Source organism: Podarcis erhardii, assembly GCF_964252035.2.
Source record: "Podarcis erhardii genome assembly, chromosome: 13".
NCBI lineage: Eukaryota > Metazoa > Chordata > Lepidosauria > Squamata > Lacertidae > Podarcis > Podarcis erhardii.
In genome coordinates, this window is record NC_138502.1 from 13,728,335 (window position 1) to 13,753,698 (window position 25,364).

The 25,364-nt window shown below is 42.7% G+C and overlaps 1 protein-coding gene and 1 long non-coding RNA gene across 3 annotated transcripts in view; one reads left to right on the plus strand and one right to left on the minus strand.

Annotated features, from left to right (window-relative positions):
• LOC309326538 overlaps nucleotides 1-25,364 on the minus strand; it is a 99,123-nt gene that overhangs the window by 64,536 nt on the left and 9,223 nt on the right. The window lies entirely within an intron of this gene.
• LOC309326435 (interferon-induced very large GTPase 1-like) lies at nucleotides 1,096-23,757 on the plus strand. Of its 2 annotated transcripts, XM_081835136.1 has the most exons (8): nucleotides 1,096-1,110; nucleotides 2,907-3,325; nucleotides 4,658-5,272; nucleotides 5,948-6,092; nucleotides 10,754-11,049; nucleotides 12,904-12,975; nucleotides 18,130-18,201; nucleotides 19,031-23,757. In XM_081835136.1, exons 2-8 carry the CDS (start codon nucleotides 3,025-3,027, stop codon nucleotides 23,749-23,751), a joined length of 6,222 nt encoding a protein of 2,073 aa, XP_081691262.1. In that variant the 5' UTR covers nucleotides 1,096-1,110; nucleotides 2,907-3,024; the 3' UTR covers nucleotides 23,752-23,757. The 2 variants fall into 2 exon arrangements, with proteins under 2 accessions (XP_081691262.1, XP_081691261.1); XM_081835135.1 differs by lacking the exon at nucleotides 1,096-1,110 and having other exon boundaries at nucleotides 2,821-3,325.

A 25,364-nucleotide genomic window follows, 5' to 3' on the forward strand; every position in this document is an offset into this window, starting at 1 on the left:
CGTCCACGACTGGACCTAATGGTCAGGGGTCCCTTTACCTTTAACTGGACTTTTTAATTTTTTTATTTATTTTAATCACGTGAGAGTTACTGGGGAGCATTCTAGAATTAAACACACACGGTAAAGCATTTAGGCATTCGCAATTTTTGTAAATTAAATCATTAAATGGGTTTCCTCTGGAGCAGGGAAGCATCCAGATGAATCCCAAATCTCCTGCTTGCCTACTTCAATCTACCCACCCACCCGCTATCCCAAGCACTGAGCGATGGAGATGGGGGAGAAAACACCCCTTGAGTGCGTCCAGAGTTCGGCACAGCTCAAAAATCCAATTAAGCAGCTTATCCCAAATGATAATTTAATATGCAGAGCATAATGGAAATAAACCCCTGTACCAGAACATTGGTGTAATTGTCCATGCACAAGTTAACACAGCAAAAAGCAGTTGTGGCCTCTGGTGCTGTTGATTTCGGGCAGCAGTTGTAGTCTGAGGGGGGTCAAGAGAGACAAAGAAGGCTGGAAACGGTGGCATTTTAAGCACCGGTGATCCAAGTGGATTTGATTGACAGGTGGCCATTGTTTATTTGGCGATCCAATGAAGGTCGGTGCATATCGTGCCAAATCCTGGCCAATGCATTAACCTTCATTCAAGGTTCTAATTTGCTCAGAAGGAAGCAAGTGGAACCAGTAAGACCACAGAAATGAATTTTGACTGAAACAAATCACTCAGTTTATTGGGCTACAAGTTCATTGGTATTATGAAAGATTGTGGAATTTGTAGATAGAAAATAAAACAAGATATAGCAACTTACAGAAGATGAAATTTAAAGCAACTTAAAACAATTGGATATAATGTGTATAAACAACGGTATGAACTAATAAGTAACAATGACAAAGCAATCAGTCAGAGGCAATAGCACAATCTCCTCCCAGCTCCTCCCAGCCTATCTAGTCATAGAAACAGTTAAATGTGTTTCTTTTTTTTCTACCTTCAGTTTCGTTTCTTCTGTTCTCTAGAGGTGGGGTCGTTTACAGGAGAAGCGAAAGCGCAAAGCATACAGTAGAAACTTAACTCTCAGGGAACGCACGTAGGCTCTGCGCTGTACATCTCACGTAAGTATATGCATTTAATTTTGATGATTTAGGTTGTCAACTATAAGTTTTACTGACCATATTCCTTAACCTCTGCTTGCAATAAACAGAAAAACATAGGTGGATTTTGTGTATGCTTGTGTGAAAGCAGAACAGTTAATGAAGTCTTTCACGGCTATTAATTCAGAGGTACAAAGTCAGCTCTCAGATAAAAGCCAATTCGAAAGCTAAAACAAGTAGCAATTGCAAAAATACAAGTTACCGGTAGCATTAAATACTCTGATAAACGAGAAGCCTTGCTCCTCGAGATGCAAGAAAATCAATGAAATTTTGGAGGAAGGAAGGGGGTGTAAATTTAACAAACATATATCAGTGCGATCCTAAATTAGCACAACAAACTTGAGAACACGAATAGTTAATGTTCATCAGAGCGTTGTGTTTTGGTGCTCCCAAGTTTTTGTACAACAGTTATGTGTAAATAATAATAATATAATTTATTATTTCTACCCCGCCCATCTGGCTGGGTTTTCCCAGTCACTCTGGGCAGCTTTCAACAGAATATTAAAATACAATAGTCTATTAAATATTAAAAGCTTCCCTAAACATATACATTTTCAGTAGGTTTTTATTGTCAACCCCCCTTGCCAAATTACGGTTGGATTCATTTTTGCACTGTAGTAGGGCTTCCTTTGAAGTTTGAACATTTTTATGGAAAACTTTAGATTTTCTGCTCCTTTAAAAGCAATCTTAAAGCTGTAGATAAGCTTTATATTTGGAATTGTTTTTAAAATAAATTATTATATTTCAGGATTGGCATAATATTTTAAATATATTATAAATATTGGCGATTGCCCCCCCCCCCAAAGCTTGCATACAATCTCTAAGCCTTGAATAACTGCCTAACAGGCAGATACCAACACATGCAGCTTCTCAATGCTGTGCTGAAAGAGCAGAACCTGTTGAATTTCTACCCATGACTTAGCTTCTAAAGGCACAGAACCCCCATCAGAAAGGAAGGTGGTAATTTTAACCTAATCGCGCTATTTGTAGCCTTTGTTGCAGCTAATCTATACTGCTAGACAGTAACAACAGGGTAGGCAAACCACTCATTTGTGAGGATATCCACTTAATCTATTGAAAGTGAATGCTCATTCAGTCAGATTTCTTATATCCTGCTAGTGGCAGGCCCCATCTTGAATTAATAAATGCTCAGGATGGGAAAATAGTTCAATTAGCATTTGCTGGATCAGAAGAAGAAGAAAAGTCTTTATTTGCCTCAGCCACTAGCCATAGCAATTAAATAAAATGTACTGAAGATACAGGCTTAGAGTTAACTATAGAAAATACATTTTGGAGGTTTACATCAGTAATCTAATAATAGATCTTATTCTAATTGCCCCCGCTAAAAACCTTGCAGTTTTCGCTGTCACCTGATCATCTTGATCTGCTCAAGGAAGGACACAGTAGCAATGGTTGAGCAGCCCAGCACAGACAATAACAGAGGGGTAATAATAAACTCAAATCTTTATAAAGAGGGCAAGCCAGAAGCACATGAGCCACTGACTCAATACTGCCATCTCCCCAGGCACATAACCATTTTCCCAGTGGAATTGTTTGAAATCGACCCTCTGGTACAGCCAAAGGCAGCGTATTCAGTCTTGCGAAAGTGAAAGCACATCTGTATTTTGGAACTGTTACATTTTGCAAATAGGGTGTCAAAATGACTAGGTGGAAAATAATCATACCATGGACAAAAATTGTGGCCAGATGATTCTGTCGCTCGATATCATACAGGTGCTTTCTCTGTTGAATTACAGATTTGCTGTTGGACATTTGCTGGATCAATTACTCCAAATCCTTAGAGAGCAATGCTGTTTATACAAAGACAGTGTGTGTTCATTCTTCAACAATTTTAGGGCTACCTGTCTGGAAGCCATGGCATTTTCTGGGAAAAACCCATCTGAAATTATATGGAGGGCTAGAAGGAAATTAGCAGAAGATCTTCTTCTAATCGACTCAGAGCTGATCTTGGATATAGCAGATTCCCACCTGCTCCTCACACAGGGGGAGTTCTTCTCCCTGAGTGAAATAAAGGATCCACAAGCATTTGTGGAATGCCTGATCGAGTTAGTGCTGGGGAAAAAAGAATCAACTCAGGAACTATTCTTGGACTGCCTGGAAAACCTGAGGCAAGCCTTCCCAAGCCTTCAGCCCATTTCTGAATATGTAGAAGATGGTGAGTAACACTTTTTAAAACCTGGAGGTGCTTTCTGTTTTTCCTAAGGGTTAACTTCTCACCTGCAGGAGCACCAAATTCTCTCTCTATGTCTTGAAGTCCTCTTGCGCCTTGGATTTCATCCAAAGCTGTTCGTGCTGCTTTTGTGAACTTTCGTTTACATGATTATAAGTTTGGGGGACCTCGCCCACACCCTAGAAATTAATATATGGTAGGATTTTGATTATTTGGGAAGGGAGAAATACAAGTTGCAGAGGAATTCCTGAACTAATTTATGCAAAACGACCTGGCCAAGCTAGGGCCATTAAGAAACAATACAGGGGGATTGAGAGCCTTTGGCAATGCAAGAAAACTGTCCTTCCTCTCACCCCAGGTCAGGGATTTGGAAGGTTGCCAGGATAACTCTGTGTGGTTTGGCTTGGTTTCCAAGCTCAGTTATGGCAATGAGTTTCTCTGCTGGCTGACCTGTGCTGGGAAAAAGGTAAGGGGAAGGCAAGCCTGATAGTTCTCTAGGACCTCTCAGATGCTTTTGATTTTGCTTCAACACAGGGGGGATTTGATTTAAATCAAATCGATTTAAATCACTAGTCAGTAAGACTTGATTTAAATCTTTTTTCTTTTTTTACAGAAAGACTCATTCTTCTTAGTTTAATCTTAATGTTTACAACCAGATGAAGGTTTCATTTTTGGAATAATAAATTTTCAGAGTAGTTTTTACAGTTATATCAAAAATAACTTATTTGGTTATACTATTAGAAATACATGGACAGACAATTACAAAATTATTTTGAGGTTTAATAAGTTAACTGTTTATGTTTGGACAACTTTTCTGCTGTACGTTATTGAAAAGAGAAAAATAATCATTTCCTTAGTAACAATTTTTAAAAATTTATTTAACTAAAACAATAACATTATATCATATGTATCCGTTAACTGATGTGGTTAAACAACTTTTTAAAAAACAACTTAGACTGAGTCTTAGCACACATGAAAAACTTAAAATAAATCTTTATTTCCTGATGAATAGCCTTTGGACTATAATGCAACTTAAACAGGAAACTATCTTTAGAAAGATTTTTCCTCCAAAAGCATTTTATTTTAAAAATCAAATTTAAATTTTAAAAATCTGATTATTATTTTTTAAAAAATATTTTTTAAAAAAATCATTGGTTTTTATCCACCCTTCTTCAACAGGAGTCATTGGGCATCACTCTCAGTTAATTGGAAAAGGAAGGAAATTGAATTTGTAATGACAAAGTATTGAGCCCCCCCCCCCCCCATTTGACCTTTTCATTTACTTATTTGTTTGTTTTTTAAATCTGATGCTTTCAGATCACATGAATCTCAGGAATGACCTTCAGGTCCCAGACTCTGTTGAATTTTCAGGGGAAAGGAGTGGATCCAAGAGCATGGATCTGGCTAGATCTGGAAACCAGGATGCTCCCCAGTCCCGAGAGGGCATAGGAGAGGTTGAGACTATACGTTTTCCTGTATCCTCAGAGGCAGGAAGTGGATCTCAGAGCCCAGATGATGCTGTTATGCTTCCAGGGAATGCAGGCTGCACTGAGGACCCAGATGCCAGTCTCCTGCTCTCCAGCAAAGAAAGAGAAGTCAAGACTCCAGATGCCCCAGATGTAGCTGAGAACCCCACTGCTGCTGCCATGTCCACAGAGAACAGAGATAGAGATGAGGATCTAGAGAGCTCTGCATCTCCATGGGTAGGAAGTGGGGCTGAGAGCCCAAGTGCCCCTCCGTCTTCCAGCAAAGGAAGTGGAGCCAGCGATGGTAACTGTGGCAAATCCGAAGGAACAGGAAGTGGGGTGGAAATTCCTGGCATCTCTGCATCAAAGGGAGAAGAAGAGGGAGCGAAACAACTGGATTGCTCCAAGAGAAAAAGGACAAGCGGGTCTCCCACAAGAAGGGAGAGATCTGAGAACTCAAAAGGAGGTTTGTATCCACAATAAAGGAAACTCTGGATGGGATGAGTTGTTGCTCAGTAGGCCAAGGCCCCAGTTGTAATAAATCAAAGACTTCCTATAGCAAAAGTGAATTTTTAAGAAAGTCACTTAAAACAACTGGATATCTAAATCTGACTCCAGTGTAACATATATTTTGTGTGCAGCTTCCGCTTCCTTGCTGTAAACCACTTTAGTAGTGGTGTTTTGGGCACAGAAATCTGGGGAGTAACAATCATACAGCCAAATATATACTACTTAGAAGCAGAATAATTATATATACAGGGATGTTGATTCTGCAGCACATCAACTGGCTGCAGAATCTTGACTCTTGATGCAAAAACCTGGTATTAATTATCTTTTTTCCTTGACATTACTCAGGTATAGATAAACCGTATTTTGGCTCATAAGCCTTGAGCAGATGACTAGGAAGTCCCTGATTTCTGTGCGTTCATCAAAAACCACAGAAAATATGTATGCGTAGTGCCAATTCTCATTTTCTAGTTATCTAGACACTTAACAGCTTGTATGTGCATGACTATAAGGTTGGGGCCAGGATCTGTGGGCCTGATCCTGACTCCCTCTACACATTCATCTTATGAAGAGATCTAAATTGTACAGGGTTACTGAATATGTTTATTGGTGCTTTCTTGATTTCTCGGCACAGCCTTCTTCCAAACCTTAGAGGATCTAGCCAGGATGCAGCTCATGAAAGCAACACCTGAATTAACCCCAGCTGAAAAGAAATCCAATTCCGGGAAGACAAAAGAGAGTCTGAAGAAGGATGTTCCTAATGAAACAACCATCAAAGGGTAATGTCTATACTTAAATTATCATCAAGATTTTGATTTGTAAAAACAACATTATTGGGTGATTTATGGGTCCTCTAGAGCAGTGTTTCCCAACCTTGGGTCTCCAGCTGTTTTTGGACTACAACTCCCATCATCCCTTGCTAGCAAGACCAATGGTCAGGGATGATGGGAATTGTAGTCCAACAGCAGCTGGAGACCCACGGTTGGGAAACACTGCTCTAGAGAACTGCTGTTATCTTCCCTCTTTTTTTGGTTCTGTCTCCATTAAGGTTGTAAATTTATTAGAAAAAATAATCACAAGGGTGTTAAACAGCCACTTGATCTGCAGAAACAGGCACCGTCAAACCTTTCTGGCATTGAGGGCAAGCTGGACCACTGGCTTGGTTTGTTTGTTTTTTGCAAATTAGTCTGCTAATAAAGGGCTAGGAACAGGGCTGATTAAAAAAGTTGGCACTTTTAGAATTCTGTTCTCTAGGGCTGAATTATTCAATCACTTCACTGTTGCTCTTGAAAGATCTTTTACTCCTACATATGAGTACCTGAACTTTCCTCTTTGGAGGCTCTGCTGTGTGTTTCATCTGTACATCAGCATCCTCTCCCAATTGGGGTGATGACTTTGCCTGTCTCTCCCATCCTGCCTGTTATTTTTCTGGTCTGAAAAGTTCCAGGGTCCTCTTAAGGTGGCTCTTGGTTAAGTGGAAGTGACTAAGCGGAGACTTGGTGTAGGATCCACTTTGAAATCAGTCTCAAGAGTAATCAAGAGTCTCTTGTTTTCTCCCCTTGAGGCTGAGCGTGTACTGAACTTCTCTTACTTGCTTAGAAGGTGTAGAAAAAATAGGAGGCTAGCAAAAACCAAGAAAAGAATGTCTTCCTTAATGTATCTGGGAGAGAGACAGAAGGAAGCAACTCATTCCAAAGTGAATTTAGGGGGGGGGGGGGCGCTAGGCTCACAACCACCCTGTAAAGTAGGTTAGGCTGATGGGTTCATAGTTCAATGGCTCTTTGACCTCAGGTAGTCATTCTTCCCCTAATGAAGTTAACTGTAGCTGTGTACATGGCAGCAAACATTCTCGATATATGACTTGATTTGGACCAGAGATCTTAGAATTTCTTCTATATCAGGGGTTCCCAAACTCTGGTCTGTGGATCGATCAGCAGTGGTTCACAACCTTCATTTAGATGGTCCATGGCATGTCCACGTGAAATACTCATATTGATTTATAATAATGTTTAATTTATGTTTCTTATGTTTTTTTGTAAACTGTTGTGATATTGTTGGCATTCATCTGTCTCAAAAGACAATGGAGTGCACCTCTGGGGGTGAAGCCCAACTGTGTGTTAGCAGCACCAAAGTGACCTCCCCAGGGAATTATGTTACAGCAGTATATAAATATATTTATTTTTTATTGGATTCATATACCACCCTTCATCATAACATCCCAGGGAGGTTCGCAGAATAAAATACAGGATAAAACCAAGTAAACAAGTAAAACAAAAGAGCAAAACAATAACACTCCCCTTCCCACAGACACATTTAAAAGGCTGTAGAATACTAATCAGCCAAAGGCCTGGTTAATATAAATATTTTTATAAATAAAAGAGACAGCTTGGCATACAGGTCAGAGTCATAAATAAAATAAATGAAGGAAATAAAAGAAACAATTAAATTTTATGTTCATTTTATTTTCACTGGGTTAGAGGGTGGGGAGTTAAAAATTTTTTGACTCCTGCTAATGTTGGGAGAAAATGGCTGCCCGCTGCAGTGAGGTAAGCCAGGACCCAAGGCAGAAAGGAACACCTTGGACCCTCCCAGTGGTGTAGCATGGGGGGTGCAGGGGGGGCCGGCTGCACCGGGCGCAACATTTGGGGGGGGGCGCTGGGGGGCGTGCTAAAATCCACGGGTTAGGGGGCGCAAATTACTTGCCTTGCCCCGGGTGCTGACAACCCACGCTACACCACTGGGCCCTCCTTTGACGCCATCTTTCCCTGTGTCAGTTTTAATTTCTTAGTACTGAAAGTATTGACCTGATGTGTAGAGATCTTTCCTATTCTGATTAGTTCAGGAATGTTCTAGAAGGTTTATTTCTATGTGAGAGAAACAGGAAGGTTTCTGATGTTTTGGTTATTTCTGCTGGGAAGCTGCGTACAGCTGGTTTAAACCCATTCTGTTATGTTTCTGTCAAGGTTGAGCTGACTATAATAGTAAGGCCAGGAGGAGCCTGGCTCTCTCTCTTATTTTCTCTTTCTTTGGTCTCATATTCTGTTCTGTATGCTAAGTCTTATTATAAGTTTCTAAGTTTTATATCAAGTGCTGCTGTGACTGGTGCATCACCACTTTTTCCCCTCATGCCTTTAGGCCCACTCTCACTCAGATGAATTGCCCCCACCTCGCTGAACAACCCTTTACCTAAAGGTTTTTCCCCCCTTCCCTCACAAAATTATTATTATTATTATAGCCCAGAGTATCCTGTGGAGGATCTTTGTGAGGGGGTAACTAGGAGTCTCAGACAGATTTTCTTTAAATAAACAATAAAAGATTTATTTAAGGCAAGATAGTATATAACACAAATGGATTAAACTTAGGTTACTTCAAGAATACAGTGCGATTTCACTTTAATTCATCCTCGCTTGTTTTTGTGTTATAGGTTCGGTTCCTTTATACGGTGATACTTTCTTACAGTTATCCACCCCCTTTAACACTCCTGCTCCTGAGTGGTACCTCGGGTTAAGTACTTAATTCGTTCCGGAGGTCCATACTTAACCTGAAACTCTTTTTAACCTGAAGCACCACTTTAGCTAATGGGGCCTCTTGCTGCCGCCAGAGCACGATTTCTGTTCTCATCCTGAAGCAAAGTTCTTAACCTGAAGCACTATTTCTGGGTTAGTGGACTCTGTAACCTGAAGTGTATGTAACCCGAGGTACCACTGTAATCGACCAAAGGGCTCTCCGCACCCCCTCCCTTCATTGGGTTTGGGAGTTTCTTCTTTTCCTAAGAAGAATTTCTCCCCTCCAGGCTAGATTTGAGTCCCAAGTAGGCTGTTTCTTTCCAGCTCCTACTTCTCCTGACTCAACCTCAACCTCCCAGTAAAATTCTGGTCTGTTCCTCCTATAGGACACCACACTCTGTCCTTCACAATCCACTCAGAGTGGAAGTTGATTTTCCAGAACCAACGCTTTCTCCTATTCACTCTCTATACCTCAACCGGTCTCCTAGCCTGTCTCCCTCAATTCCAACCCTCTTACTCCCTTAACTCTGTAATAAATGACAATCTGCCCTTATTCCCTTATGGGGGATACAAGAGCCCTTTTAGAGTCCTTTGCAGGTTCTCCATCGGTTGGAGAAAGTAACAGAGGCCAACCAGAGAATATTGAGAAGCAAAGCAGCTAGGAAGCCTGATCTTTATTGACCTGTTGCAACAGGGTGCTCCCCTCACCCGCAGGAAAGGAGGAGGAACCCAGAATAATGGCGCACAAGGCCTTATAAAGACTTTTGAAATTGCCACCCTGTAGATCAAGACCACCCCCAGAAACATCATACATACATACATCACAGAAGGGGTGTAGCTTAAAATCACCCCCCAGACACATCATACCTACATCACAGAAAGGGCAGGCTACAGCAGAAATCTGAGTGGGTTGTTTACCTCCTGTCTGGCAAGTTACCTGTTAATGCTTACTTGATTGGATATCCTGGGGAGCCTGGCCAGTCTTTTGTAATGATAAATACTTAGTTCCTAAGCCAGGTCACAGGCTCACCTATTCATATACAGACATACCCCTTATACAGGATTTGTGAAGGAAAAGACAATGGGGGTTTTTTCCATTTGACTTTGCAGAGAAAACACCTGGGAATCAAAATGGCTTCATGACTGTTCTCCTGTGCTGCTTCAGACATGTGGTTTATATATTTATGTACGTGTTTGCTTGGTACATTTATGAACCTTTATTATATACATAATATCTTAATTTTTTATTTCAACTCCTAACACCTTGACCAACTCTCTCCTCAAATCAAAATTTTAAACTCTCCCTCCTGGAACCATGGTCAATCACAGGCTGCCATTCATTAACCATTTGCTGGCAGGGAAAGAAAAGAAACACTTGTTGATTCATCCTGTCCAGCAAAACCAACTTTTCCATCACAGCTGCAACTAGATTTTTATGGACTGTGCCAATCCTGCATGTATTGGATTTGTGACCATTATGCTCATTTGCCTTCAGTAGCAGTAAAGCTCTGCTGGATGAAGTACAATTACCTCTGGTCTGTTTTTTGGGAACTCCGCAGTACATGTTTATGTTTCTTCCTGCTCCCCCTTCTATGAGCGACAGTCAGCCCAACAGCCCCACAGTCTTAAGAACATAGACTATTAACCTAAAAATGGATTAGATGGTTTAGTATGGAGTAGATACCCATGATTATAGCGTCATTCCTAACCATTCACTAGCAGGTAGGCAGACAGTATGCCAGATCAGGCTGCCGTCTTCCCTGCCCCACTTGCCTGTGAGGAAGAGCCATTGAATGCAATAAGATTTCATTCTATGCAGAGACGGTGAGCATTGGATTGTTCCTTAATCAGCATGCATGAGTGAAAAGAGTTCCTTACTAGTTCTAATGTTTGTTTTCCTTTTTCCATTAATCAATACATTTATTCTACCACAGATCAATGGATTCAGTGATGGTCTCTGGTGGTGAGATAATCCGCAAGGCGAGAAAACAATTAATTGAAATCCTCCAGAAGGACCTAGAACTTGTTCTAGATGAGTTATTCTCCCAGTCCCTTATCACAGAGGAAGAATATGAGGCCTTAGACAAAACTGAGGAGGATTCCAAGAAGAAAATTCGGAAACTACTGATAATGGTACAGAAAATGGGAGAAATAGCCTGTGGCAAATTCCTGGAATGTTTAGAAATTGCACGTCCAGGTTCAAATCAGGTTCTACAAAATTCAATACATGGTGAGTCTGAATAAAACTTTTTTTAAAAAAATGTTTGATTACATTTATTATATAAATATTACGTACATGCCAAACAAAGAATAGTTACACAAATGCTGCAAGTTCCTGCATGCCAAAATGCTACTAATAATAAGAAGAAAAATACAAAAATTAAGAAAAGGATACATATTGAAAAGAAAAAAAGAGAGAGAATTTTTTTTTTAAGTCAAAAGGAAAATAGAAAAGGTTTACTTCCTTTGACCACTATACACTATACTGTTTATTTACCTGTGGAATTTTTAGTCTAGACTAAGCCAATTATAATTTTGAGAACTGATTTTCTTCATATAATTTGGAAAATACATCCCATTCTCTCCTGATTTTATCACTTGGTTGGTTTCTTACCATTTCTGTTAATTTCGCCAGTTCGAGGTATCCGCTTAATTTTAATAACCATTCTTCTTTTTGAACAAAATATTTTTCATCAGTTTCCTTTTCTGAGATCCTTAGGGAAGAGAGATGCCTTGCTGTGTGTTTTCTCAAATATGATCTATGAGATTGTGGAATAGCACCTCTCAAGTACCGTATATACAGTGGTGCCCCGCAAGACGAACGCCTCGCAAGACGGAAAACCCGCTAGACGAAAGGGTTTTCCGTTTTGGAGGCGCTTCGCAAAACGAATTTCCTATGGGCTTGCTTCGCAAGACGAAAATGTCTTGCGAGTTCCTGCAGGGGTTTTTTCCTCCCCCCCCTTTTGTAAGCCGCTTATCTGCTTATTCACTAAGCCGATAAGCTGCTAAAAGCCTCTAATTGCGCTAATCCGCTAAGCCGTCAATGGGCTTGCTTCGCAAGACGAAAAAACCGCTAGACGAAAAGACTCGCGGAACGGATTAATTTCGTCTTGCGAGGCACCACTGTACTCGAGTATAAGCCGACCCGCATATAAGCCGAGGCACCTAATTTTAGCACAAAAAACTGGGGAAATGTATTGACTCGAGTATAAGCCAGTTCACCACACCACAAACCTGGTGGTGGTGGCAGCGGCGGAGGAATAACAAGCAGCCCAACAGGGCTGCTTTCGGGCTGCTCGTTCCTCTGCCACCACCAGGAAGAAGGAGCAGTCCAAAAGGACCCCACTCAAGTATAAGCCGAAGGGGGCTTTTTCAGCATAAAAAATGTGCTGAAAAAACTGCTTATACTCAAGTATATACGGTAATTCCTTTTCCCAATTCTTCAGTGGTTCAGTGAGCAAAGCACAAAGTATTCTCTCAACTTAACTGTTACATTCTGTATACTCAGTGCTCATTGGTCTGTGTTTTGTTTTGGAGCAGGGTTACCCCTTTAGTTCTTAAAAAAACTACTTTGTTTCTCCCCAGGCAGAATAATTTCTCTGTCTTGTAGCCCTGTTTGGGCTACCTAGCCTTTGCATTCACTAGTTGAGTTTGCTATTAGACAAGAGAGATCATTTGGCAAGTGGAATCCCATGGATATTAGTAATCAGTAATGTCTTCATTTTACATTTTTGTTTTAACCACATGTCCCAAAGGCAGATGAACGGGGGGGGGGTGCTTTCTCACCACCCCAGCTCCAGCAGGGAAATTAGGAAACAGCAGAGGTTAGTGTATTCCTTAAAAGAGATGCTAAGAGGAGACTTGGACTTTCTGTTTTACCTTATCAGGTCTCATATTGTCACGAACAGCTTATGCATTCGGACGGCCATTGCAGTTCTACATCCACATCCCCAGTTAATGGCATACCAACAAGTGGATTGTTGTGGTTTGCTTTAGAATATTTGTCAGCATGGCTTTTTGGACCAGGAATCGTAGAACTGTGCTGCTGGAAGGGAACTAATGTAGCTTATATTTTTCTCCCTAGAGCGTTTGCCTCCAGAGGAGCAGACTGAAAGCCCAGGAGTATTGGGAGAGACAGAAGAAGCAGTTCCCAAAGGTATCTCCTTTCGTGATCGGGGGGGGGGGCAACATTTGGTTGTTACTGGTTTCTTCAGAATAGGTCCTGCTGACCCCGTGGTCTAATTCTCCTTTGCTGCTTAGCCTTTCCATAAGCAAGCCAGGCAGGATGGGGCAGCCTGGGCTCTGCTGAAGGGAGGAAGATTCCTCCTACCCCTGATGAAGTTTGGATAACCATCTCCAGACCATTCATTTAAAGTATATGGCTCCCCCCCCCAATGTATCCTGGGAACTGTAGTTTATTAAGGGTGATGGGAGGGGGTAAAATACAAATCCCAGGGTTCTCTGGGGGAAGCCATGGCTGCTAAAGCAGTATAGATAGGCTTTAAATGTATGGTGTGGGTGTGACTTTCGAATCTCCTTTCCCATCCAGACTTGTAGCAGAGCACATTCCCATATACATAGTAGGAAGCTAGTTGATTGGATTCGTGAGAAGCACTTTAGTTAAGCAATCCAGATTGGATTTCTTCCTGTTCCCTCTTAAAAACAACAATGACACAACAGTCTTCTTTAAAAGTAATAAGTCTTACTCACATTCAGTCCACAGTTGTGATCCTGCAGGCAGGCTTTAGCTTGTAGTTACAGTTACAGAGGAAAGTGGGTTCTGTGGGTTCTGTGAAAGTGGGTTTCGCGTGACACTCTAATTGCATTACGATCGCCAATTAGAGATTTACGACGGGTCCGGCACACTTCTTCTGCGCCATTACTGCTTCATAGCTACCTCCCAGGTCACGCGTAGCAGAGAAACTTCGGCAGCGGTTGTAAAACTGTCCTCTCAGTAACACGGCAAACACTTGTGTCCATAAACAGCTCTTTATTACAGCATTTCAGCTACAAAGTCCGTCGCTTTTCTCAGCCATAGCTTTCTCTCTCAGACACACAGAGAGAACATCTTTCTCCCTCGGGATCACAGCGAGAACAAAAAGTACAGTCTCCTCCCAGTCTCCTCCCAGCTTCCTGAGTCACGTGACAGGAATTGAGGGACATCACACTGAACTCTTTAACCCTGTGAGTTCTGAAAACACTAACACCCCCTCTTCCCTCCATTCCTGAGGTGACTCGGGTGTTTACCTCTCCAGACGTCTGTGAGATCAATCCCTTCCCCAACGCCTTGCGCCCTCCCTTGGCGTACCTGTTGGGCATCTGTGGAACATCCTCACAACTCTCAGAATCGCACTGTGCGAAACTTACCCACGCACCTGTGGCCTGGTACCTCTCAGGTGGAATACCCTTGGTTGTGCGACTGCTTCGCCTAGGCACAAACAACTCTGGTGCTTCCTCTGGCTCACCGTCACCAGCAGGTGTGTCCTCTGCATCCCAGGATTCCCCCTCTGACTTAAAGCGTCTTCGAATCCTCTCCATTACACTTACAGGAGAACTAGGCTCACTCTTGGGCAATCTCTTAACAGCTTGTGGAGACTCCCTATCCAGCTCCTGACCCTGGTCAGTGAGCTGATCGTCATCAGCAGACTCAGCCTCTCCTTCCTCCTCATCAGAACCTTTCTGCTCATCAGAACTGTCCTCTGGATCAGAGAGACATTCTGAAAGAACATCACGCTGTGCAGAGGTCTTTGGCCTTACATCCTGCTCAAAGAACTCAGCGTGTTTACTGATCAGCACCTTACTCTGATCACCTGACGGGTATGCAAATCTCCATGCACGAGCGTCTGGCTCATACCCACAGAAGATCATTTTCTGGAACTTGGCTCCGTCCGGCCCTTGCAAAGCCTTAGGCACCGGCACTTTTGCAGGAGATCCGAACTTGCGCAGAAAATGGATCTGGGGCTTCCTGCCATACAGCAAACCATAAGGTGTGTCACCTATCTGTGAATTATAGATGCGATTCCAGGTGACGCACACACACCTTACCGCCTCCAACCAAAACTGTGGAGGTAACCCAGAGTCTGCAAGCATCACCTGTGCAGCTCTGACCAGAGCTTGACTCTTCAGCTCTGCCGCCCCCCTCTGAGTGGGTGATGTCACAGTGTGACTTATTCCTCTTCTGTGAAAGAACTCCTGCAAAGCAGAACCTGTGAACTTGGCATTTCTGTCACTGACGATTGCCTTTACCCTGGTGGAAAACCTTTGCTCCACCCCTGCAATCCAGCTCTTGATCAGCTGTGCTGCATCCTCCCTGGACTTGAGACCAAGAGTCCAGGAATTCTGTGAGAAATCATCCAAAAAAGTTAGCAGAAACCTGGCCCCTCCCAGACTTGGTTCCTTGACAGGACCGGCCAAATCTATGTGAACCAGCTCAAAAGGTTTAGTGGCGACCCTTTTTACCTCTGGGTAACTGCACCCTTTCACCTTTACCTGTCTGCAAGTGTCACAATCAATGGCACTTCCACAATTTCTAATCTTGCATCCTGTGGAAACCTCGGGTAAAACCTGCAAGTCTTCTACAGAACCATGAATGGTTCTCTGATGCCAAACACAAGCACATGACATATGAGCGGGAACTGTAGCACACTTATTGGGAACTGTAGCACGCAATCCCTGTGCTTTCTCAACCTTCCCCTCACCCCCAAGAGACGTTTTAAGAACGAAAAGATCATTCTGTCCCTTCTGAACTTTGGCCAGTAACCTCCCTCCTCTGGAGATTGTGCAGACATCATTTTCAAAACAAACTTTGAACCCCTTACTTAACAAATAAGGCACAGATAACAAACAGTGATCCCCCTCTGGGATAACACAAAACTGCAGCGTCTCCTGCAAAACAGAAAGGAAAACATTAGTGACAGTTTTAATCTGGGTTCTCTGTCCATTTGCGAACATAACAGTTTGTCCGGCCGGAATTGCCGTGCAATTCCCCATCTTGACTGCAGATGTCTCTGGAACCATGTTGCGGTTAGCTGCAGAGTCTAAAACAAAGCGAAAATCAGAGTCTCTGATGCAGCTGTTCTCAAAAACAGCCATGCTAGCAAAAACTTGATAAGCCTCTTCCTGGTTTTTTCCACGTCGGCTGTGCTCAGTCCCACGCCTGCCTGCCTGGCCAGGCCTGTTGCCATGGAAACCCGTCTGATTCCCATGAGAAGTGTCCTTGGAAACATCCTGCCTCGGCTCTGTGCTCCGGTGGGGGCAACTGCCATGCAGACGTTGTACTCCAGTGGAAAAATACTGCCTGGGGCTCCTCCCAGCTGGCCTGGCCTTCCTTCTCCTGGAACGGCACCTCCCACCAGCCTGGCTCCCTCTGAAGGCACTCTTAGTGGAAAACTTTTCAAACTTGCCTTTGGAACTCTTCGCCCCCCCCGATCTGCTCAACAGTGCTCCTTGAGACTGAAGTACCGGGAACTGGGGCCGCAGCCATCTTAGGGCTCTCCATTTCTTCTCCAGGGCCCTGGCCTCTTGCTGCAGTTTCACACAAACTTCTCAGGACATTCCAGGCAGCCCCTGGTGTCTGTACACCTTCCAAATGAGGCCTCAGTGATGCATCAACGCATGCTCTGAGCATATTCAGCTCTTGTTGCATTTTCTGGCTATCTTCAGCCAACACAGCCCCACAGCTTGCTTCAGCTGCTGGCCAGCCAAGGGGTGGTGCTTTTGGCTCCCACTGGTTTGCTTCCCAAAACCCAGAGACTAGGAACCATCCCCTTATTCTTTGCTTCCAGGTTGCCCAACTTTTTAAAGTAAGGGCTTCCACTGGTATATCCTGGCTCTCTGCCATGTTCTCCCGTTCTCCCAAGGTGCCCCTCAAGCTGTACTTACTCAGAACTCAGTACCAGCTCCTCCGGGCTCTCCCTTCTCCGTGGAGAAACGATTTTTCAGCTGCCTTTTTAGCTTTTAGCTCTGTCTCTGAGCAGCTCTGCCTTCCAGCATCAGGCAAGACTCACTGAACGCAGCCTCCGCCTCCGGCCAGCTCCCTTTTTCTCAGAACGCCAACTTCAAAGGCTTCCAGCAACAGTTTTACAAGCGGTAATTAGGGTCCATAACCTGTGAAATCTTGTGTATTTCGCGTGACACTCTAATTGCATTACGATCGCCAATTAGAGATTTACGACGGGTCCGGCACACTTCTTCTGCGCCATTACTGCTTCATAGCTACCTCCCAGGTCACGCGTAGCAGAGAAACTTCGGCAGCGGTTGTAAAACTGTCCTCTCAGTAACACGGCAAACACTTGTGTCCATAAACAGCTCTTTATTACAGCATTTCAGCTACAAAGTCCGTCGCTTTTCTCAGCCATAGCTTTCTCTCTCAGACACACAGAGAGAACATCTTTCTCCCTCGGGATCACAGCGAGAACAAAAAGTACAGTCTCCTCCCAGTCTCCTCCCAGCTTCCTGAGTCACGTGACAGGAATTGAGGGACATCACACTGAACTCTTTAACCCTGTGAGTTCTGAAAACACTAACAGGTTCATCCTCTTGTGAGGGATGAGCTCATGTGCTGCTGGCTGAGAGCTAGCACACAGCAAAAGAGCATCGAGATAGTACATGAGGAAGAGCATCAAGAGGAAAAAAGGGAAAGATGGCTGCGTGACCAGCCTTTTTATGGGGTCTCCCAGGGTCATGTCCATCTACCTGGTCACACTCAGGGGGAAGATGGTCCAGACCAGGTGTGACAGGAAGTTCTCCTGGCTGGAGCAACATTCCCCTGTGTGTCTACTCTGGGCGAACAGGAAATGTTATAGTTGACTGCTTTTGTGATGTTACATCCCACACAAAGCACCCATTATTTCAGCACGTTCACAATAAGCCATCATTTATTTTAACTATGGCTTCCCTGTGACATGAACATGGGCTATGACTGCATTTTCGCACAACATTGAATCATAGTTTTTTTAAACTATGGATTAACACACACAATAGTATCTCCCCTCCCTCCCTGGTGCAACAGAGGCAAGACACAGTTGAGCTTGTGTCATTCATATTCAGCTTATGATTTGTTTGCTCCCAACAAACACCAAGCAATAATCTGGGAATCCATGGCTTATTCTTGATTTACCACTCAAGCCAAGTTTGCATGCTGCTATAACAAGCAAACTCTCATTCGTTTCTGCGGTGGGCTCTGGGAGAAGGGGAAAAAGAACAGGGAGGAACAATATGCCCATGGGCATTAAACCATAGCTTAAAATCAACTGTTTTAAGTAAAAAAAGATATAACATTACGTGGTTAAAGGTTTGTGTGTGTTTCTAGTCCCTGCAGGACAAGAGAAAGAAGATGAGCTTGAGTCCGAAGCAGAGCAAAAGAAGAAACATAATAGCAAAGGTATTTCTGTCTTTTGCACCTTAATTTTGTATCCTCCCTACAGTGGAGGGTGGAGCCATGTTTCCAGATAGCATCTTATCCAGGCATTGCCCAGTTATATCAGGTGTTCGCAGTCCGTTGCCTTTAGTATTGTTTCATTTGTTCAGAGAAACATATTAATCTAGGTTACCCATTTTATGATGATTGCAGAATTTCATTTTTCTGGTTGCAGAATCTGGAAATCCTCCCACTTGGTTAATGCAGCTTTGGCTAATATGTTGCCCTTAAGGGAAGTTGGAGTTTCTTCTTGAATAAAAATTTCTGGGTTAGGGTAAACTCAGTTTCATTATCAGATGACTAGCTTTATTGTTTGAAATGGTTTATTTACCACGTCAGAAATAGGATCATTCCCATGTGTTTTCTTCTCTCAGGGCCAGCCCACTGGTGGGTGGTGCCTTAGGCATTGTGTGTACTGTAGCATATAGCATTTTCTGTTTTGCTTCAGGAAGCAAAAGCTGACTTCTCAGTTGCTGCCACTGCCCTAGTAGTAGCTACCTTCTTTCTTAATAAATGCATGCAGTGTAAATACTGTAGCAACCCCTTGTACGCAAAAGAGAAATGTACCAGGGTGTGGGCAAGTGTGGTAGAGAAGAAAAAGATGCAGAGGCTAAGAGCCAAAGTCCATGTGACATTACACACATCGCTTGCACTTGCATTGATCTTTTTTTTAAAAAAGAGAGTCATTCAATTACATTGTTAAACACACATTAGAAAATTTGGCACTGAAACAGTAATCTTGGATACACATGGGTGCAAAAAGAATAATACTTATTTTCTAATGGTTCTGTAGAAGGAAGAAAAGCGCTTAAGAACATCATTGCTAAGTTGAAGTTTCGGAAGTATTCAAGCAAGAAACTTGCCCTGAAAGAAATTCTGGAAATCAGTTCTGGAAATCTAAAAGACTGCAGCCCGTGTACATTGGGAGACTTGCCTTGGCATTTTCTGAAGAAGGTCTTGGCTTTGAATGTGACAGCCAGGAGCACAAGCCTTCAACATGAAACACTGGACAATAAAGGAATGCCATTAAAGGAGAAGGAAAAAAGGATTGATGAGAGAATCTTCTTTGATACCAAAGCAGATGAGATAGATTCTGTGAACCCCCTTGATGTCCTTTGTGCTGTTCTGCTTTGTTCTGATAGTTTCCTCCAACAGGAGATCCTCCTCAAAATGTCCATGTGCCAGTTTGCCCTGCCTTTGATTCTGCCTCCCCTCAAGACCTCCAAGTGCACCCTGATGCTCTGGGCCATGAGGGACATTGTGAAAAAATGGAGGCCCCATTCCTTGGCTGAAAGCAGAGGCTTTAGGGAGGACAGCCTGGTACTGACATCCATGCCGACTGTTTCCTTCGTACGGATGGGAAACTGCAACATATCCAAGTCCAAAGTCCTCAACGAGTTCCTCAGCCCTTCTCAGCAGCATAATGATTTCTTTCTACACCGAGATATGGAATGTGGGAACATCCCTCGGGAAATTGCTGATGGGCTTGTAGAGATTGCCTGGTATTTCCCAGGAGGACGGACGAACACAGATCTCTTCCCAGAGCCAGTTGCTGTTGCAAATCTCCGTGGAGATGTTGAGTCTCACTGGGTGCAGTTCAGCTTTTTAACGCAGGTCTCCTCAGCTGTCTTCATATTTGCTGAATGCATTGGCGAGAGAGAATATACTCTTTTGTCGTCACTGAAGGACCTGTCAACTCAGTTCTACTTTATCTTGGAAGGTCGCAGTAGAAAATCTGGTTGTACCTTGGAGTTCTTAAATAAACTGGCACCAGTGATTAAACTTGACAATTCACATATATTGGTAAAGAATGCCACAATGAATAAAGCAGTATTTGTAGAACTCCTTCGAGCTGCAGTTGGAAAAATAATAGCTTCAAATCCTAAGTGTGTAAGTATTGATAAGATGTGTACAACAGCCCATGAACTTACAATCCAGGTGGATGAAGACCACAAAGAATGTCAGGATGCCCTCAGATGTGCCACAGAAATTTCAGGAGAGATAAAAGATGTAGCGGTTTACAAAAAAGGAACACTGATACTCCAAGGTGATCTCTGGAAGAATCTGGCCAAAGTGGAGAAAGAACTATGCAGAATGGAAAGACAAGGGGACATGCCTTCGGAAAAATACAGATCAGAATTGAGAGGCAGATGGTTGGAACTGCGTAGGCAGCAGAGTCAATGTGATCTCACCATTGGTTTGATTAATTTCATCCACGGCATAAAACATTTGAAGGATGCAGAGAGGAATTACTTCTTGAAATGGATGAAGTTCAACCTGGACCATATTGCTAGGGGAAATCTTTCCAGGTTACGTGCTGACTATAAAGAGAAATGCAAGAAGTTAGGAGATGATGGGCGGAAGATTGCAGAGGTAGACCAGTTGATATCATCCTCTTCCTTGGGAGTTGAGCATTTCATGCGTGAGCTGGGGCAGTTCTATGAGGCAGAATGCTCAATGATTAATGAGGGCAAAATAGCTAAAAACAAAAGGCAGTTTGCCCATTTCCCAAGCATTGCAGCTGAACTACTGCTGGAAGGGTTTCCCCTGGAGCTCATTGATGGTGATGCGTCCAATATCCCCCTGCAGTGGATAACTGACGTTCTGAATAAACTCAATAACAAACTTAGGGGACAATCCAAGATGATGGTGATAACCGTTCTGGGGGTGCAGAGCACTGGGAAATCAACCCTTCTGAACACCATGTTTGGCCTGCAGTTTGCTGTCAGCAGTGGGCGGTGCACACGAGGTGCCTTCATGACGCTTCTTAACGTCAGAGAGAATATGGTTCAGGATCTTGGCTGTGACTTCATCCTGGTGATAGACACAGAAGGCTTGAAAGCCCCTGAACTGGCCAAACTGGAAGACAGCTATCAGCATGACAACGAATTAGCCACTCTAGTCATTGGGCTGAGCGACATCACCATTGTCAACATGGCCATGGAGAATGCCACCGAAATGAAGGACATCCTGCAAATTGTGACCCATGCCTTCCTCAGGATGGAGAGGATTGGGCAAAAACCCAACTGCCAGTTTGTTCATCAGAACGTCAGTGATGTTTCTGCACATGACCAAAACATGAGGGACAGGAAGCATCTTTTGGAACAGCTGAATGAAATGACCCAGGCTGCAGCAAAAATGGAAAAACTCAACAGGGATATCAAGTTTTCAGACATCATGGACTATGACCCAGAAATGCACAATTGGTACATCCCAGGTCTTTGGCATGGAGTCCCACCCATGGCCCCAGTTAACATGGGATACAGTGAAAAAGTCCTTGAATTAAAGAAGTACATATTTGAATTCATAAAGAACCGCACATGTAAAATACCTCCGAAGGACATCCCTCAGTTTATTGAATGGGTGAAAAGTCTGTGGAATGCTGTGAAACATGAGAACTTCATCTTCAGCTTCCGAAACAGCCTCATAGCAGAAGCTTATAACCAGCTCTCCATGAAATATTCTGAATGGGACTGGCATTTTCGCAGAGAGATGCACCTCTGGGTGTCTGAACAGGAAGCGTCAATACAGAATGCTTCTCCTGATGAATTTGATATACGCAGTTTGCAAAATGAGCTTTATCAGAAGCTGTTGGCTGGAGAACAGCAGATTTTGGAGAATTTGAAGCAATACTTTGAAAGCAGAGCAGCAAATCTGCATTTGGTAGAAAGGTACAGAGAAGATTTTGTCCGCAGTGCTCACAGCCTCAAGCAGGAACTTGAAAATTATTCTTACAACAAATGTCAGGAAGCTGTTCGCATTAAAAAGGGGCTTCACAAGATTCACTCTCTACAGACTGAATACTTGAAAATAATTGAAGGAAAGGTTGATGGGCTACTTAAAAAATGCCGGGAAAATGAAGATAGGATTGAAGATCAAGAACTGGAAAAAGAGTTTGAAAGAATGTGGACGGAAACATTGTCAGAAATATCACCTGTTCCCTTAGGGAAACGACCAATATATGAAGAGGTTGACTTATATTTGAGAAAGGAATTGTCACATCGAGGCAGTTCAGTCAATGTAAAAGTACAGGGAGCAAAATCTTTGTTAAGCTACAGAATGAATACTTTTCAAATGAAATCTGAATATATGGATTCAACATGGTGGCGCCGTGTGAAACACTTCTTTGCTAACAAGGAGTGTTTGCATGAGATAGAAAAACTTGCTAACTCCTTGATGGCTAAATGCAGTTCATACATTTGTAAAAAGGTTGATTCCAAAGGAGACTATGATGATACATATTGTGGTGAACTTTTACAGATTATCAATGAAATGATTCAACAATCTGATGCTCAGAAACTTCATATAGCAACATGCTTTGAAGTAGATCTAAAGTTTCACATTTTGGGGGAAGCAGCTCATAAATTTCAAATGATGCATGAAGAGTTTATTAAGGAAAATGATCCCTATATACGCTTAGAGAAACTGAAGCCTCATTATTTCTCAATTTTCAGAGATCTTTATCTGGAAAAAGATGCCCAGCAAATCAGAGCCAAGGATTTCTGTGACCAGTGTCTCCATCCTGCCCTTGTGAGTTATATCAACAAAAGACTTGGGATAGAAATAGTAGATGATATTCTTAACAGTGCACAGTCCATTGGGTATGCCAGTCGGAGCTTCTTCCAGTTCACTGTCCTGAAGGAACTGTTGGAAGAGGGTAATGTCGACAGTTATGTAGAATACCTTGGGGCTTATGAAAAGTTTGTCAAAAACTGGATCCAGGAACAAATTTTTGATTACTATGCAGAGAATGAGTGTCTGAAGAAACTGGAGGAAGAGATTCTCTCCGCAATAGTAAAGAAAATTATAGAAACACTGGAAAAATTAAAGCATCAAGATATTGAGACAGTCTCAGAATTTTTGGACAGTTTTTGCAGAGAAATGCAGAAGGACTTGGTCATTTCTAAGGACAGTCTGTTAGGGGTACAGTTTAAGAATGCAACGGATCCTGCACAGTTTTCTGCTTATGTTGAAAACTTCCTTGATGATTTGCAACAGCAAATAATATCTGAATATGATATCCTGGATCTCCAGTCTAAACTCTCCAAATTGCCTGTGAGCCCCCAGGATGAGATCTTCAAGCGGGTGTTTGGCTGTGGGAAGCAGTGTCCTTTCTGCAAAGTCCCCTGTGAAGCTGGAGGGAGTGCTCATCAAGAGCATTTTGCAACTGTCCATCGGCCTCAAGGACTGGGAAGGTACAGAGAAATAGAGTCAGAAAAGCTTGTTTATGGTATCTGCTCAACTTATGTGGCGTCCAACACTGAGTTCAAAAATCACGACACAGATTGGGAACTCTATCCATTCAAAGATTATCGTGCATATTATCCAGACTGGTGCATCCAACCAGATCCCAGTATCAATGCTTCAGATTACTGGAAGTTTGTTTTGAACAAATATAACCATGATTTTGCAAGAATATATAAAGCTAAACCAGCTGATCTGCCAGAGGACTGGAAAAACATTACTGAAGAACAAGCACTGAAGGCCTTAAAGGACATTTATAATATGAAGTGAGCATTCTTATCTTAGCAGAAGAGAAACCTGGATCTTCTTCCCATGAAAACATGCCACCAACTATGCCAATCTTAATAACGTAGAAAAGGCCCCTTGAAAATTAAAATGGATCTCTTTGAAGGATCCCTAACACTGATTGATAGGGCAAATAGGGTTCTGCATCCCTAAGTCCCTGGCCGGATTTCCATTTATTACATATAGTGGAATGTTTTCAGCCAGTGGTGTCTGCCTGTATCACTATGTTAACCTTTTCTGTTCAGGTACATCTTTATTCCAATCTCATTTTTCTTCTCTTTCCCGATGCTCTAAATCCAGACCCTATTATTTACCCTGAGCAGCAATCTTTCCTCTTCCCCTCTATTGTATTAAAATACTGCTGCTAACTTGGAATTTGAAATTCACCAGGTGATGGCAGCAGTACAGCTCAACTCCAACTCAGGCTTGCTCATAGTGGGGGTTCTACAGATGGTAACCTTGCTTCCCTTCCTGTTTATTATTATTACCCTCTTAATTATCATGATAATTGTAATTCCCTATCTACTCTCATGTTTGGAAGAAAAATGTTTGAAAGAAAATTTCTTTAGTAAGCTTTAGCCTTTAGGAATGGTAGTCTACTGATGCTGATTTTCACTTCTTTTTTGCGATGACATTTATAAAAATGACAGTAAAATGAATGTCTGAAGGTATATCGGGTCCAATTTCATGTACTTGTCTACACGAATGCAATGTATTCTGTAATGCACTGTCTTGCAATGAAAACAATATTAATAAACATATTTTCAAAGAGTTCTACCGCTTTAAAAAATCCATTAGTCTTCAGCTTCCCTCTGGTAGAACAGACTTTTTTCAGGGAAACACACAAGTCCTTTTCAGAGTGATTGGTTGGGTGGTGTGGAGAAATTCAGGTCAGTTGATCTACGGATGCACCACTCCAAATCCGTCCAAGTCTCCCAGTTAAGGCCATTTATCTTCACTGCTACAGAACTGCAATACAGATGGGAGAGTGCAGAATCTTAAATGGACAAAAATGCAAAAGGTTTAGAGATCTTCAAAATGCAGGTAGACGTCATCCAGATGTAGATAACTATCCCCTTGCAGACTCTGGGTTTAATCACATGGGCATTTAATGTGTATTTGAAGCTGGATGTGTCTTAAGTTCTTTGGGAAGCCACAGATACAGTATTTACTAAACAAAGGGAAAACAATACTTTATACTCTACTCCAATTTTTTGCGGCCAACGGAGCCTCCCACATCCCTTCTGCATTGAAGGTGTACCACGCAAAAGTGGTTTCCACCCTCTGTTATGCTGCCCCGCTCTGGGCCCCAGGGTCCAATTTAACATCGCTGGGGACATTGCAGAATCAGTTTCTCCGTCGCCTCCTGAAACTCCCCATGTGTGTGAGCAACGCAGCCATACGTCTGGAGTTAAGGATTGCATCATTGGAGACTGTCATCTGGAAGCGAGTCTTTGGCTATTGGCTGTCCAGCTGGCATAGGCTTCCTGACCATTACCTCTTTCAGTGCCTCTGGCAGGATGACTTTGTTAATCCGTGGGTAGGAAAAATCCATGCCAAACTTCTGAGCATCGGAATTTCCGCAGCGGACTCCTTAA